Raw genomic sequence first — 13,819 nt, 5'->3', positions numbered from 1 at the left:
AGTTACATATTATTCATATGTAAACTCGGTTCTTAGCTATGGCATTCTTTTTTGGGGGAACAAACGCACAAAACATGAACACAATTTTCAAACTCCAGAAAAGAACCATAAGAATAATGACCAAAAATACTAGACGAGCTCATTCTAAAGATCTGTTCAAAACACTGGGGATTTTAACTGCTCCACGTGAATACATTTACCTGTCAGTTATACACATCAAAAATAAGATTGGTAATTACTGCACAAACAGTTCTGTCCATGACCATGCAACAAGAGAGACACTCAACATACATTTACCAAGAAAAAATAAACATAAAACTCAAAACAGCATTTTCTAGCAAGGCATAAAACTGTATAATAAATTAACAAAAGAGATTAAAGAAATTGCAAAAATCCTCTTACTTAAAAAAGGCAACTAAGAAGTACCTGTTATGCAATACCGGTACACTTTATAAATTGAAGGATTACTTAGATAAAACAGAGTAGGGGTTTTATAAAAAATGTTGTACAAATAAATAATAATAATGATTATAAAACATCCAACATTCCACATAACACCTTCACTTTATGTTTTTTTTCCTTTCTAGAAATACGTATCCCCAAGCTATGCACAGCACAATCCTAACACCTCTTCCTCCTTCTGAGCTCAACATCATCTCACACGTTATGGAGGGATGCTAACTCAGTTTTTCAGGATAGCAAATGGGAAGTTGTGGTGCAGAAAATAGACCAGAGGTCACTAGTGTGTGTGTGTGTGTGTGTGTGTGTGTGTGTGTGTGTGTGTGTGTGTAGCGAGAGAGGTGTTATGAAACGATGTGTGTAAAGCGTGTGCAGTGACTGATAGTGAAATATGAGTGAATGGTGGGACATTACATTATTTTAATAAGTTATTTGTAAAAAAAAGTAGTGTACACCAGGAGTAAATCTAATGATTATGTTTCACTAGAAGTCTGTAAATATATATCTATATGAATTAGCTTATTTTAAATTAATCTAAACTTGTCATCTTACTTTCTCTTTCTGTTTGTGCAAGAAGTTTCTCTCTGTATTCATCATCTCCTTTTCACCGTAATCTGCCATAAACTTGTAAATACTTTGACATGTCCTATATCCTTGTAAAAAGAGATCTATTGATGAATAAAGCTGCTACTACTACTACTACTGCTACTACTACTACTACATATGCAGGTTGGTACTGGTAGTGCACAGTGTCATTTCTGTTCATGCACAAACTAGACTGCAAAGATATTTACTTCTGGTTGACAATTCGGATAACTGTGAATCCATTAAACGAGCTCCAGATAATCGAGTTTCCACTGTATGTCATGTTCATTGTGTCATTCGTGTTGATTAGATTTCGAAAGCATTGCAATAAGCAATGGTAACCTTAGGGCAAAGGAAAGGGGACTTTGGGCAAAAAAACCTTTTTGTGACATACTTGAATAATTTGGTACATTTTATTGATTTCTAGGTTTGTTGTCATATAGAACGTTGACGGGGATGGTCCATAGTTCTAAAAGGAACAGCTTAACATCTAGAGAACTTTCGGCTCAAAGGAGTGAGTCAGTCGAGCCAGAGGCATCATGAAAATGGGACGGATGTGTATGTGAGAAAACTGATAGTGGTTAAGATAATAAGTTTGAAGCATAGGGTTAATTGCTTATTGGGGGAGTGACTGTAATTGTAGCGTGCGCGTGACTAGAATAAGAAAGGACGCGATACTTGAAATTAAACTGAAATAATTTATGTCATACAAAAGTGTTGATGTATAGCAACCACTTCATTATTATTATTTTTGAAGGGTCTGAGTTACAGAGCAGGTAGGGCATGCCTCATAGTTATTACACAGTGCACAAGCACTCACCAATACCTCCATCCTCTAAACCACTGAGCCAATTTCAACCAAACATGGTACTACACATATTGCTTACTGTCAGGTAACAATTATTGTTGGGATAAGAACCCTCTACTTACCATAGTTCGGGAGAGATGACGTCAAACAATGATGTGTGAAAGACTGTGCCATCCCCCGGTAATTCGATAAATATTTTAAAAAAAGATTTTGACAGTGACTGTAGACGAGAGAGAGAGAGAGAGAGAGAGAGAGAATCTCTGTACTAGCGTATCTGATTAAGCGATGGAATTATCATCTTGTTGAAGCAATGTGTATCATGTAAGTGTGTTCGAGTAATTTATCAGCTATTAATTTCAAGTTGTCATGGTTGCCTTTAACTTCACTTCTCTCCTGTAATACGGAATTGAATAGCGGGAAGTGTTACACTGTATCTGTGCAAAGCTCCGCCGTTAAAGCTTTGTTGGTTCGTGGCCATATGCCAACTTCACCCCATAAATAAAGCATTAGTTACATTATTTAAAGGTGGGCACACACGTAACTGCACACTTGACAAGCTTTAGTTTGTTTATCAGAAAATGTCTGAGCTCAGTAGATGAGGTATTGGCTGGCAACTTTTTAAAACGTTATATAAAGTGTGATATATGGAGTAAAGAGAAGTTAAACTAAAATATTATTCCCTTATTAACAATATTAAACAAACAAACAAACAAACAACACACACACACACACACACACACACACACACACACACACACACACACACACACACACATAATTGCAGTCTAAGGCAACTGCTGCCACACCAAGACCATGTCATAGACTGCAGTCATATGTGTGTGATTTGCGCGAGTGTCTTTCGTCTACTTTTGACGAAAGCCTTACGGGCCAAAAGCTTAATTTGGAGCAGTCTCTTTATTGTGCCTATCTGCGACTCAGCATCTCCCATATGGTGAGTAGCAACTTTCTTTTTCATAATATTGTTACATTCCACCCTGGATTTTCCATTGCTTGATCATCCCCTAATTCAATATTCATGCAATGGAAACTCTCACAGTACAGTCGACTTTCTTCTGTCTTTCTCCATGTAATATTATGTCCTTCCTCTTGATCTACAATTCAGTATAACATCATACAGAACGTAATTTAACATAACAAAATAAAAATTAAATCAAACCAGATCACTGACGAATGCTTGCACAAGCTTCCCTATTGATGGTACACATGCTCAAGTACGCACACGCTTTCACAAAACACATAATCAAAATTCACAAAACGTGTGGGGGCCGCCTTAAGAGAGAATGCTATAGTGATCATCTTAACAAACAGAGTGTTAACTGAAATAGATTCTTTCATGAAAACATTAAAAAGTCTTATACAAAAGTGTAATATACAATAGTGCCTGTACTGCAAAATACATCTGTATCATACATTAAGATATTGTTAATGTGAGTGAAAGTTTGACAACTGTACATACCTTATTAGGGCATTGTAGTGAGACAGCTGACCTATTTTGTGCAGCAGGAATTGTTTTAGGTGGCTTTTTGTAAGTCAGACTCACCGAGGTTATACACTTGATCCAGGATCAGGGTTATAGACTTGATCCAGGATCAGCTTAAACTCTTTAGCCAAGTTTTCAAATTTTGGAACAAATTTATTGGCAGCAGCTGTTTTGTCACCACTTCCTGCTGGAAGTAATTACATTTCCATCAATGTAGCCAGCTTTCACTCATTGTAAACTTTTCGTTTTCATTGCCTCTATCTAATTTTTCATAGAAAAACAGTGCCTTTTCTTTAATGATAGGTCCAGGCAATGGACAAGCCACACCATAAAGCATTGTCTAGAATTTCACTTTTAGGCTTCTTCAAAGTCTTGCATATTTTCATTCCTCCTCCTCATCAACCTTCACAGTATGACTTTCAAGAGTCTTCCATGAGTTTGAGAACTGTTATCTCTGAGTAAGTTTTAGTTGTGGAATGTTTTTTGCATTTCACAGGTAACTCTAAATTGCTCTCATCTGGTGAGCCATCATACTGTAATTGTAAATTATGTTTCATATAAGTTATTTTCTGTAACTATATTTTCTAAAATATGAGAATAAAATTGATAACTGCATGTGCCTTTCACTGAACAGTCAAGCCAAGTATCGAAAAATGAAATAGAGTTTCTATTTTAATTTTTTTCCCCTAAAAACTCATTTTTTCCACTGATACCACGTGTGTCAATAAAATATATAGCAGAAATTACTGTAATGAGATAGTTATTACAAATGAAAAAAACCCAGACTCCTATTCAAACAGCTCAGATTTACTGTAATTTGAAGGTATAATAAATATTTCCACAATTTTGTACAAAATTTTTTATGGCTGTTTTAATGAGATACCTTGAGAAATGCATGACAATAAAAGTTATAAAAGAACAAAGGAAAAGTCATGGTACTGCAGTCATCTGCAAAGGCAGAAGAAAACAAAAACCACTTCCACAATACTGGCAAAAATAAGAGAATAAATTAAATGTGGAAACTAATTAAGTATATTTTAATATGCTGAAAACAGTAACCAATCACACATGTTAGTTCTGAACAATACTATTTTTACTGTAGAAATTTACATAAAAACAAATTTTGTAGTTGATTACATCTGTAGTGTTGTTTACAATCCAAATGGAGAAAATACAGACTAATGGCAAGTGGCAGGAGGCACAGCAACAGTTCTTTGTCGTTTTCTTGCTTCCAAACCAGAAAAGAATTCGTGAATGTCTTCAGCCCGCACAACCTTTTTGCTGTCAGCAAATTTCCGGAGGTACTCCTTTAGGCATGTCTTCATATCATTATACCCTGGAAAAGGTAAGTTTAGTTATATCATATACCAATTTTACTGACCAGAATATTTGCTAATTGCACAAAATCACCCAGTTTCAACCGACCCCCCCCCCCCCCCCAAAAAAAAAAAAAAAAAAACCACACCACAAAGAAGACATAATGGTAGTATGAGTAAGCAAACAGGAATGTTTATTAAGCTGCGGGTAATACAAGGACGGAGTGTGAGGGCAAGAGAGTACACAAGAGCTGCTGACATGGGCAGTTCGTTCCAAAGTGAAATGCACTGGGCTAGACCACGTAGGATTGAATAGAAAGAACAATGGAATGGGTTATGCAAGCTACTACACAAATTGCTAGTACTTTTAGGAAATGGGCAAGGTTGTGATACAACTCTCTAAAGCAAAGAAATTGAGTTTAAAAATACAGTATAACCCTATTTTTAGAATCCCGGAATTAACGTTTTTCCACCATTTACGACATTTTTTCGTTCCCGTCAAATTTCCTATGTCCACAATGTCAATTTGCACCCAATTTTGTGTCGTCATGTTTATAATTTTCCAGTGATTTACACATTACGAAAAAATGACGCTGGCAAGATGTTGGGCGTCCAATAGCGTTTACAAATATTACGTGGTTAAGTCTCGACACCAGGCACTCTGCTCAGCAGATTTTAACAGGTAAATGTGTAAAAGTTGGAACAATTTGTGCCGTATCTCCTGCCGCTGCCAAGCTCTAATTGGTATGGTGGCTGATAGGAGTAACTAGGTTCATTCAAGTAAAGATGATGTGACCAATCACAACTATTTCCATACTGTCTCTACTGCGCAAGTGCAGTTTCGTGATAGTAGTGATCATCATGACACCTTCGTCGAACCATATTTAGCATGTTTTGGTGTTTGGCCACTTTTAGTGCTGACTGACACTGTCATTCACTTTTCATGGCTCAAATGTTTTTAGTTTTAAAACAGCACCAATTATGTATTTTATTCATGCTGAGCAAAACTTGTTAGGAGAATTTATTCTCATTGTCAGCACACTTATGCGTTTTTTTTGTGATGTTACTCAAACAATGGGAGTGATTGTTTTTGTGTATGTGGTTTTCCAGATAACTGAGGCGGTACAGTACCTGATAACCTCAAAAAGATGACTACAATGCAAGAGACACAGAACAATACATATCCAAACACCACACAAAATGCTTATGCACAGAATTGGACTCGACACCGAGAAAAAATTCTCGAAACGCATCATGCTAAGTATGAAAAAATATGCAACTAGTGTTGTATTTCATTATTCAAATAATGAATGGAAGCTGTGGGCTTTCAAAAACATTCATTATGATGTATGAAATTTGAGTCAAATGTTTCTATTTCCCAGAAAGTTATCAATTCCAGTTACATCGGCAGTTTTTATTAGATAATAAACAAGACCCTGAAAAGTCTTTTGATGCTTCTTATGTACATATATCATACATTAAGTGAGAAAATGCAAGGGGGTATCCTATATGTAACTTTTACACCTTAAAAGGTTATTTCCCATGTGTTACATTTTCTCTCATATCACTGTACTATTTAATAGGGTAGATTGTACTGTCAATAAATGTGGCTTATGCTGGTCAGTGTCCTGTTAGTTACTGCACCAAAGCAAAATCATTATAGTGGTTCTGTATAAGATACTTATGTAGCTTTCATAACTTGTCTAATCTCCTATACAGTTCTTTTTTGCCTCTGACAGTTACAGCCTCGCCCCCCCCCCCCCCCCTCTCTATTTTCACTGTCCCTGACAACAAGTTAGCACTACTGCTCAATAAACCACTTGCAAACTATTAACAAAACTACAGAACAGAGCAGTGTGTACCATTGCCCCTCTATGCTTGGAATTAATAGATTTTGACACACATTCTGAACTAAATTTCAATAAAATCTGTATAGCTGCACTGGAACAATGAGGCACTCACGCAACCTAAGTTAGTATACTAACAAAAAATTCATTAATGCCACAGCTTATGCTAGACTCCATCAGGGCACAGATAAATGAAAAATTAAAAGAGGAGTCTAGCATACAGACTTGGCTTCCTTGTCACAAATTATTGTTCTAAGTATAACATAGAATGTCATTATACACACTTTTGCATGTCTGAATAGGTAGATGGCAAAGAATATAGATATCAAATAGCCAGTTTCTTAAATTAAATTTATTTTAAAAAAAAGGGGAAATGCCTGAATGACCTAAAACGGACATCAGGTTTTAGATTTTTACACACATCTTGTGATGTAGCTGTTCTGACTATTAGTGTGTAGGATGCCACCAGTAGGGCAAACTTCTGCTGCTATTTATTACGTGTTTCTCAGGAGTACCATCAATCCAATCCATTTCAGAACTTCCGATGATCCACACTTTCTATCAGGAGTTTGAATTACAGCAGAAAAACCATTTTGTTCACACAATGCTCTAGGTTAAATTAACATCCTCTCAGGCAGACCTACGCTGCCCAGGATAACCTCACGCAAGTGGGAGACAACTGATGCCGTAGTAATTGGCTGCTGGCAACTATTTTGGCTCAACGGCAATCCATCTTGATAGAATGTAGCATACCTTGAGGGTGAGGTTTTTACAGTCTTTGTGAACCGGGAAATTTTAAGTCAATTTACATGTTCTCCAAGACACACACAACATTGCACTAGTACACTTCACAGTGGTTGCATAAGACTTTTCTGTAACAGTGAGGGCAGGTGATGAGCCTATAGCCTGAGGACTCCAAGTATCACCAGGCCACTACACAGCCATCATTGGCTGGGCCTCTGAAAGAAGATTAGATTTGCAATAGAGACAGGGAAGCAGTACCACAATTGTTGCACAATTATGAGTATGAATACCTGCTTCTGGTTTGAGCGTGCCTGAAAATTTGCAAGAATAATTTCTGTGCGGAGAATGGTGTTCTGTATCACTTTGAACGACTTTTGACATCCTGCAAATGGTCAGCAAGGAATGTTGACATACTGCTGAGATTTCTTTCGAAACACTGCACAACAGGATGGTTCTGTGAGTAAATGAGACTCAGACAATTATGTGTACACTTTCGAGTCTTCTGCAAGTTCGTGTTCCCATTTTACAGAAAATATTTCAACTACTGGTTCTTTGAATTTTGGTGTTATGTGTGCTCACTGCCTGGACTCCAATCAGCCTGGTTGGAACTGAGCCAGTGAGTACAGACAACAGCAAAACTTGCAGCACCTGAAGATGACAGATGGGTCAGTTGTCAAAATACTGTGTGTAAAATGGAAGCAACAACTTGGCAGAACACGCACAAGCACGCAATTAATCCATCACACTGAGGAAACAAGTGGGACTGGAGTGTTTCCAGTACAGAAGTAGCTCCCAAAAGGGGTAAAAACCACGGAGTGAGGAGAGCAGGTAGCACAGCAGCCAAACTACAGGGGCCATGAAAAACTCCAGACGAGTTTCTCCATTGGCATTTATGTAATCGGATAGTAAGACGGAATTTCCTCAAAAGCAAACTTAAAAACATTTTAATGTGCACACCATAGGATATAAAACTAAGTCCACTTATTCCCCGATTCCCACATTCTTACCGGATGTCGAAACGGTGAAGATTACTTATATCTTAGGTTAGAAATAGAATATATATGTTAATGTAATGGCATGAAAATAATATGAGAAATACCTAACACTGAACCCTTAAAATTAAGTATATTTACTACATCAGCTAAACTCTGCAACTGAATAACACAGAAAATGACTAATTCAGGTACAGTTATTAACACATTGAAAATGACACAACTTTTAATGTAATGTTTTACGAGAAGCAATTCATTTAGATATCTTTTTCAAAAAACTCTTCTTTTAATGTTGGCTGATTGGTTCAAAAGTTGCAGAATTGGTAATGCAATGCAAGTCACTTGGAGCGCCGTATAGTAGGAAGAAGAGAATAGCAGTGGGTGAGGGTATAGTAAGCCTGAAATTTGTGTTTAGACTAGTAAGGATGAGTAGCTCTCTTCAGAATGCCAGATTATAAAGTTTCATGTTTTATATAATTTCTGGGAATCAAATGGCAGTGAAGTGAAGCATTGGTCCTTAAAGTATTTTGCAAATGCAATTCACATTGCAACTTGGAACTATTCTTCCTGTGAAGACATGGAGAAACTTTTAAAATTTTTATAGGGAAGTGTTTTCAAGTGTTGCCCAGAAAACTAGTGCTCCTGCTAGAGAGCTGCAATTTAATGAATACACTACTTAATTGAAGACCAATTCCTTACATTGCACAGCTGATTCTATAACATCAACTCTGGATAGAAAATCAACTCCAGCTATATCGGTTTGTATTGCCATTACGAAGGCTTCAAATAACATTAAGAACTTCTCATATTTTTAAAAAGGAAACTGCTGAGCAACTGACCTCTAGACAACAGATGAGCCAAAATCATTTCAAGTAAATCTGATTCTGCATTTATTTCCCCTCACAAGATACAGTGTTTGCCAATGACATACTCAAAAAATAGTTGCAAGCTCCTTGTGGCTGCACAGGAGTTTCCCTGGGATATTTAAATTATGTCCCAGAATGTCCCTTATGTATTTTCTCCTAACGACAGAACCATGTTGTACATGAATTATGTTGTGCACACACACATCACATACACAACCAACATGAAAGAGTCAAGGAAAACATTTTCACATAGACTGTATTTTTATAAGGTTCTGAGCACATATTCCTTGGAAGAAGTCATGATCCTATCTAGCTTTGTCATTTGTCTGTGTAGGAGACTGTATTTTGAAGACTGTTTATTCAATGAGCTCGCATTCAAGTTAAGTATACAGGAGCATATTCAACACACTACTGACAAATTCCTTGATTATTAGAGTTATCAGCTGCTGATTCATGCTGCCTGCATAACAAGTATATATTTTCAGTGTACGTTTCTTGAACGGATTCATATCCCTGAAGGTTCCCTTCCTGACGGTATCTATTATGGATGAATGAATGATGGTGTAACATCTTAAGACTCCAATGTAAGAAAAGTAATCTTATTACAATTTATTTTAATACACTGCCCTTTGCGATTCTTAGCAAGGCAGCAATGGGCGTTAATTTAACACTCTGACTGAGCAATCACCTTTCTTTCTTCGAAGAAGTGGACGTTATCAGAGATTTGTTCTGGTTAATTATTTGTAGGAGATAGATGTTTCTTGTAAAGGTTCAGCTGCCATTTTGAGGAAGCATAATATGAGTAATTACTACTGTGGCTTCTTACGTTTTAGCATATAAAAATGGCATATATGAGTGTAGATTGCCAATCTGAATTCTACAGTGCTCTAACAAAAATTGAAAGGAAAAGTAAATGAAGCTTTATCTTTTAATAGTTACTACTAATTCCCTTAGACTTCCAGGTTCACAGATTAAGCTGCCGAACAGTGACAAGGTTGTGGAGAAAGCAAATTGTTCTCATGCCTCATAATTTGAACTACCACAGTCACAATAATAATGTCAAAGGGACTTTAAATTTATCATAATACCAATTTATTAAATCTACAACTTTATACGCCAATGAAATACAAGGATGCAGCAGAGGAAGAGACTAACTATACAGAGAGTTAAAGATAGAGGGAGACACTGGTGCAGACAAATGCTTACGTCTAAAAACATTGTACAATTGAGAATCTGTCTTCTCGGTACACTACCTTCAATAGCTTCCACTTGCTGAACACGCCCAAGTGAAGAAAGAGCCCGCATGCCTCGCTCATATTGCGATTCTGTTTCTGTACCACTTCCTTCTGCTTCGTAAGCTTGTACAGTGTCCTTTTCATCGAGAAGAAAAAGTACTCCTTCACTTTCATACATAGCCTGCGTACAAGGAAAAGATATAACACCACAATGACATGTTGCAACACAATTCTATTTCAATTGTCCAGATTTTGTTTCTGGAGTAAATAATATTAATTTCAGTAAACATTCATTTTAGTCTAAGTATTGGAAGGAAATGAATAGTGCACTAATTATTAAAATGCTGATGTTTAGTGTTTCCCTGACATTCTTATTGCCAAGTTCAGACTGTATAACTTGTGTGTTTAGTTGCCTTAAATCCTGAAAACAAACATTCATATATCTAATGCAGTGTGGAAATATATCCAAAGTGCACCACACTGTTTATGTTCTGTTCAATTCAGGCATCTGAAAATAAATACCACCATCAGGAGAGAAGCATAAAATTCAGAACGTTATTTATCAAACAATGGACAATACTTTAATCGAGGTCAATAAACACATACCACGAAAAAAATAGTTATTGTGGAAAATAAAGCAAGCAACAATTCTAGACTTTAAAAAAAGGGAGAGGGGGAGCTGTCATCAGTCCAAAGATTGTCTTGAACACCAGAGTGCTTTACTAGGCACGGTTCTGTTGGATGTGGTATGCTGTTGCCTCCCCCTGACCTCTGAACTGACTTACCCAGACATATATGAGGGGACCTTCAGTTTAACTTCGATTCCAATTCATGGTGAAACTTGGCATTTTCCACGTTAACAAAACTTGCCAGCGGGGAAAGAAGTAGTAAGTGACAGATAAAAAACCTCAGGACTGACTGGGGATCAAACCTGAGACCTTTGGAATTGTAGTCTAGTGTTTTACCACAACCCAGAAAAACAAACTGTTTAACATAATGTGTGATAACATGATCTGTCATCATAACAGCTTACTCATACAGAGATTGAATGCCCTATGGAGAGTGTGCGTTTTGTGTGTGCATGTGCATTTTGTTTTAGGGTGTAAAAAACAACTGAGGTCATATGCGTCATACTGCCACAGTCTGGGATTTCTGCAGAAAACCATTCATGACATGGGTGGACAAAGTAACGAGATGATCAACTGTAGAATGCTGCGATCTACATCCACACTGTGCATTGGTGAGTAAATGGCGAGATTCGATCCACCACACCAGCCGGGTAGGAATCATACGTCCCATTACTTTGCAAACACAGCTGGTAAGTGAGATGGGGCAGTAGCTGGGAGGAAGGGTTTTGTCCTTAGCAGTCTTAGGTATGGGTATGACTGTGGCTTCATGCCAGCATCCAGGAAATGTGCCCTCAGCCCAGATGCGGTTGTATGTGTTTAGCAGAAAGTGCTTGCCCGCAAGAGAGAGGTGCTGCAAACCCTGAATGTGGATAGCATCTGGCACTGGGGCGGGGGACCAGGATGAACTGAGAGCATGAGCTAGCTCCCTCATAGTGAAGGCGGCATTGTAGCACTCACGACTGGGGAGAAGGGTATCGCCTGAGCCTCTTCCACTCGCTTCCTATGGATAAAGGCACGGTGACAGTTGGAAGAGGGCGGCCCAAGGTGTTGGAGATAGCAACACGATCCACGATGACAGTGGCACCTCCTGTCAGGCTGGAAATGGGGGAAAGGATCTTGGTTCCAGAGAGCTGTTGGAGGTTGGCCCACACAACAGAGGAAGGTATGGAACTGGTAAAAGAACTAGTGAACGAAATCCAACTAGCTATTTTGCTATCCCGAAGAACTCGACAACACTTTACACACATCTGATAATAATGAATGCAGTTTTCCCGTGGAGGGTGGCAGTTAAAAACGCAGAGAGCACGTCCCCGTGCGCAAACTGCGTCGTGGCACGCCTCAGTCCACCAAGGGACTGGGACATGATGTGGTAAAGAGGAAGTGTGAGGAAAGGAACGTTTTGCAGCAGTAAGGATAATGTTTGTGAGATAGTCCACCTGGTCATCACAACTGAGGAAATCTTGTTCTGCGAAGATTGCCAAGAAGGAGTAAAGCTGCCAGTCAGCCTTAGTAACCTGCCATTTGGGCATGCATGTGGATGGGGTAGGAGTCAGAAGATGGACAGCACATGGGAAGTGGTTGCTTGAGTAGGCGTCAGAAAGAACAGACCACTCAAGAGGATGGGGAAACTGGACAGGTGTGCGAGGAGTCAGAAAAGAAAATGGGTGCACCAGTGTTAAGGCAGAAGAGGTAAAGTTGGTCAAGAATGTCGGCCAAGACGGCACCTCCCTGGCAGGCACTGGGAGAATCTCAAAGGGGATGATGCGCATTAAAGTCACCGAGTAGCAAAAACGGTGGAGGTAGCTGCCCAATAAACTGAAAAGCCAGCCCTGGTGACATCAAAAGAGGGAGGTACATAAATGGTACAGAGGGTGAAAGTCGGGTGGGGAAAGAAGAGGCGAATGGCAACAGCTCGAAGACTGGTAATCAGGGAGATGGGTTGACTATGAAGGTCATCTCATTTAAGCAGCATGACACCCCCATGAGACGGGATGCCGATCTCAGGGGGAAGGTCAAAACGATTCGGTAAGTAATGTAGGAGCTCAAAGCGGTCGGTCCTCAGGGCACAATTTCATTTCCTGAAGGCGAAGTACAAGGGGATGCTGCGATGCTAGAAGCAGCCATAAATCCTCGTTGTGGGACCGAAGGCAGCGGGCATTCCATTGGAGGACAGTCACGAGGAGGAAGAGATGTAGGGGTATCAGCACAGTGTCCGTCGAGGAACACAGAGTAGAGAGTCGCTACTGCAGGGGGATCCTGCTCCATGGGGTCCACACAAGCATCGGCATGCTAGTGCGGTCAGTCGGTGGAGTCTAACATCGAAAATTGGTTGGGTGTGCACCAGCGAGACAGAGACCGGCCAGGCTAAGTGACCTCGTGACGATGCCATTGAGCAGGATCTTCGAGTTGGTGAAGGGAAGACCATTTGTCTTTAGCGGAATTGTTCGAGCCCTTCTGCTTCGAAGAAGACTTGGGTGTTGGTTGGCTGGAGGGACGGAGGAAGTCTTCCCGGGAGTGCTCCTGGCCTTTCCTGCCAGCCGGTTGTGTAGTGGGTAGCTTCACCTCATGAGGCGAGAGTTTGACAATTTGTTGCACAGTAGGACAGGGGTACGGTGATGCTACCTTGCATGGGTGACTTCACAACCTCGGAGTCAAATTTGAGGTCGCATGTCTGTGTAGCCATGTCCTTCATGGAGCAAGGGGTAACAGACGGGAGAACACAGGGCTTACGGCTAGCCAGTAACTTGCGAGCTACTGGGTAAGGCACTTTTTCCTTTACCCGAATCTCTTGAACAGCTCACTCGTTGAGATACATGGGACAATACCGAGGAGGAGGC

At 39.3% G+C, this 13,819-nt stretch overlaps 1 protein-coding gene across 1 annotated transcript in view; it reads right to left on the bottom strand.

Annotated features, from left to right (window-relative positions):
* Positions 1 to 4,139: 4,139 nt before the first annotated feature.
* The window catches only part of LOC126279073 (putative E3 ubiquitin-protein ligase UBR7), a 62,951-nt gene continuing 53,271 nt past the window's right edge, over positions 4,140 to 13,819 (bottom strand). Inside the window, exons 7-8 of the mRNA XM_049979531.1 lie at positions 10,372 to 10,534; positions 4,140 to 4,689 (exon numbers count right to left, since the gene is read on the bottom strand). Of these exons, the coding sequence (XP_049835488.1) occupies positions 4,532 to 4,689; positions 10,372 to 10,534 (321 nt within the window). The 3' untranslated portion in view covers positions 4,140 to 4,531. The remainder of the gene's footprint in view (positions 4,690 to 10,371; positions 10,535 to 13,819) is intronic.

This window comes from Schistocerca gregaria, chromosome 6, assembly GCF_023897955.1.
Source record: "Schistocerca gregaria isolate iqSchGreg1 chromosome 6, iqSchGreg1.2, whole genome shotgun sequence".
Taxonomy (NCBI): domain Eukaryota; kingdom Metazoa; phylum Arthropoda; class Insecta; order Orthoptera; family Acrididae; genus Schistocerca; species Schistocerca gregaria.
Note: the sequence above shows the minus strand (reverse complement) of the source record. Positions and strands in the feature narration are given on the sequence as shown.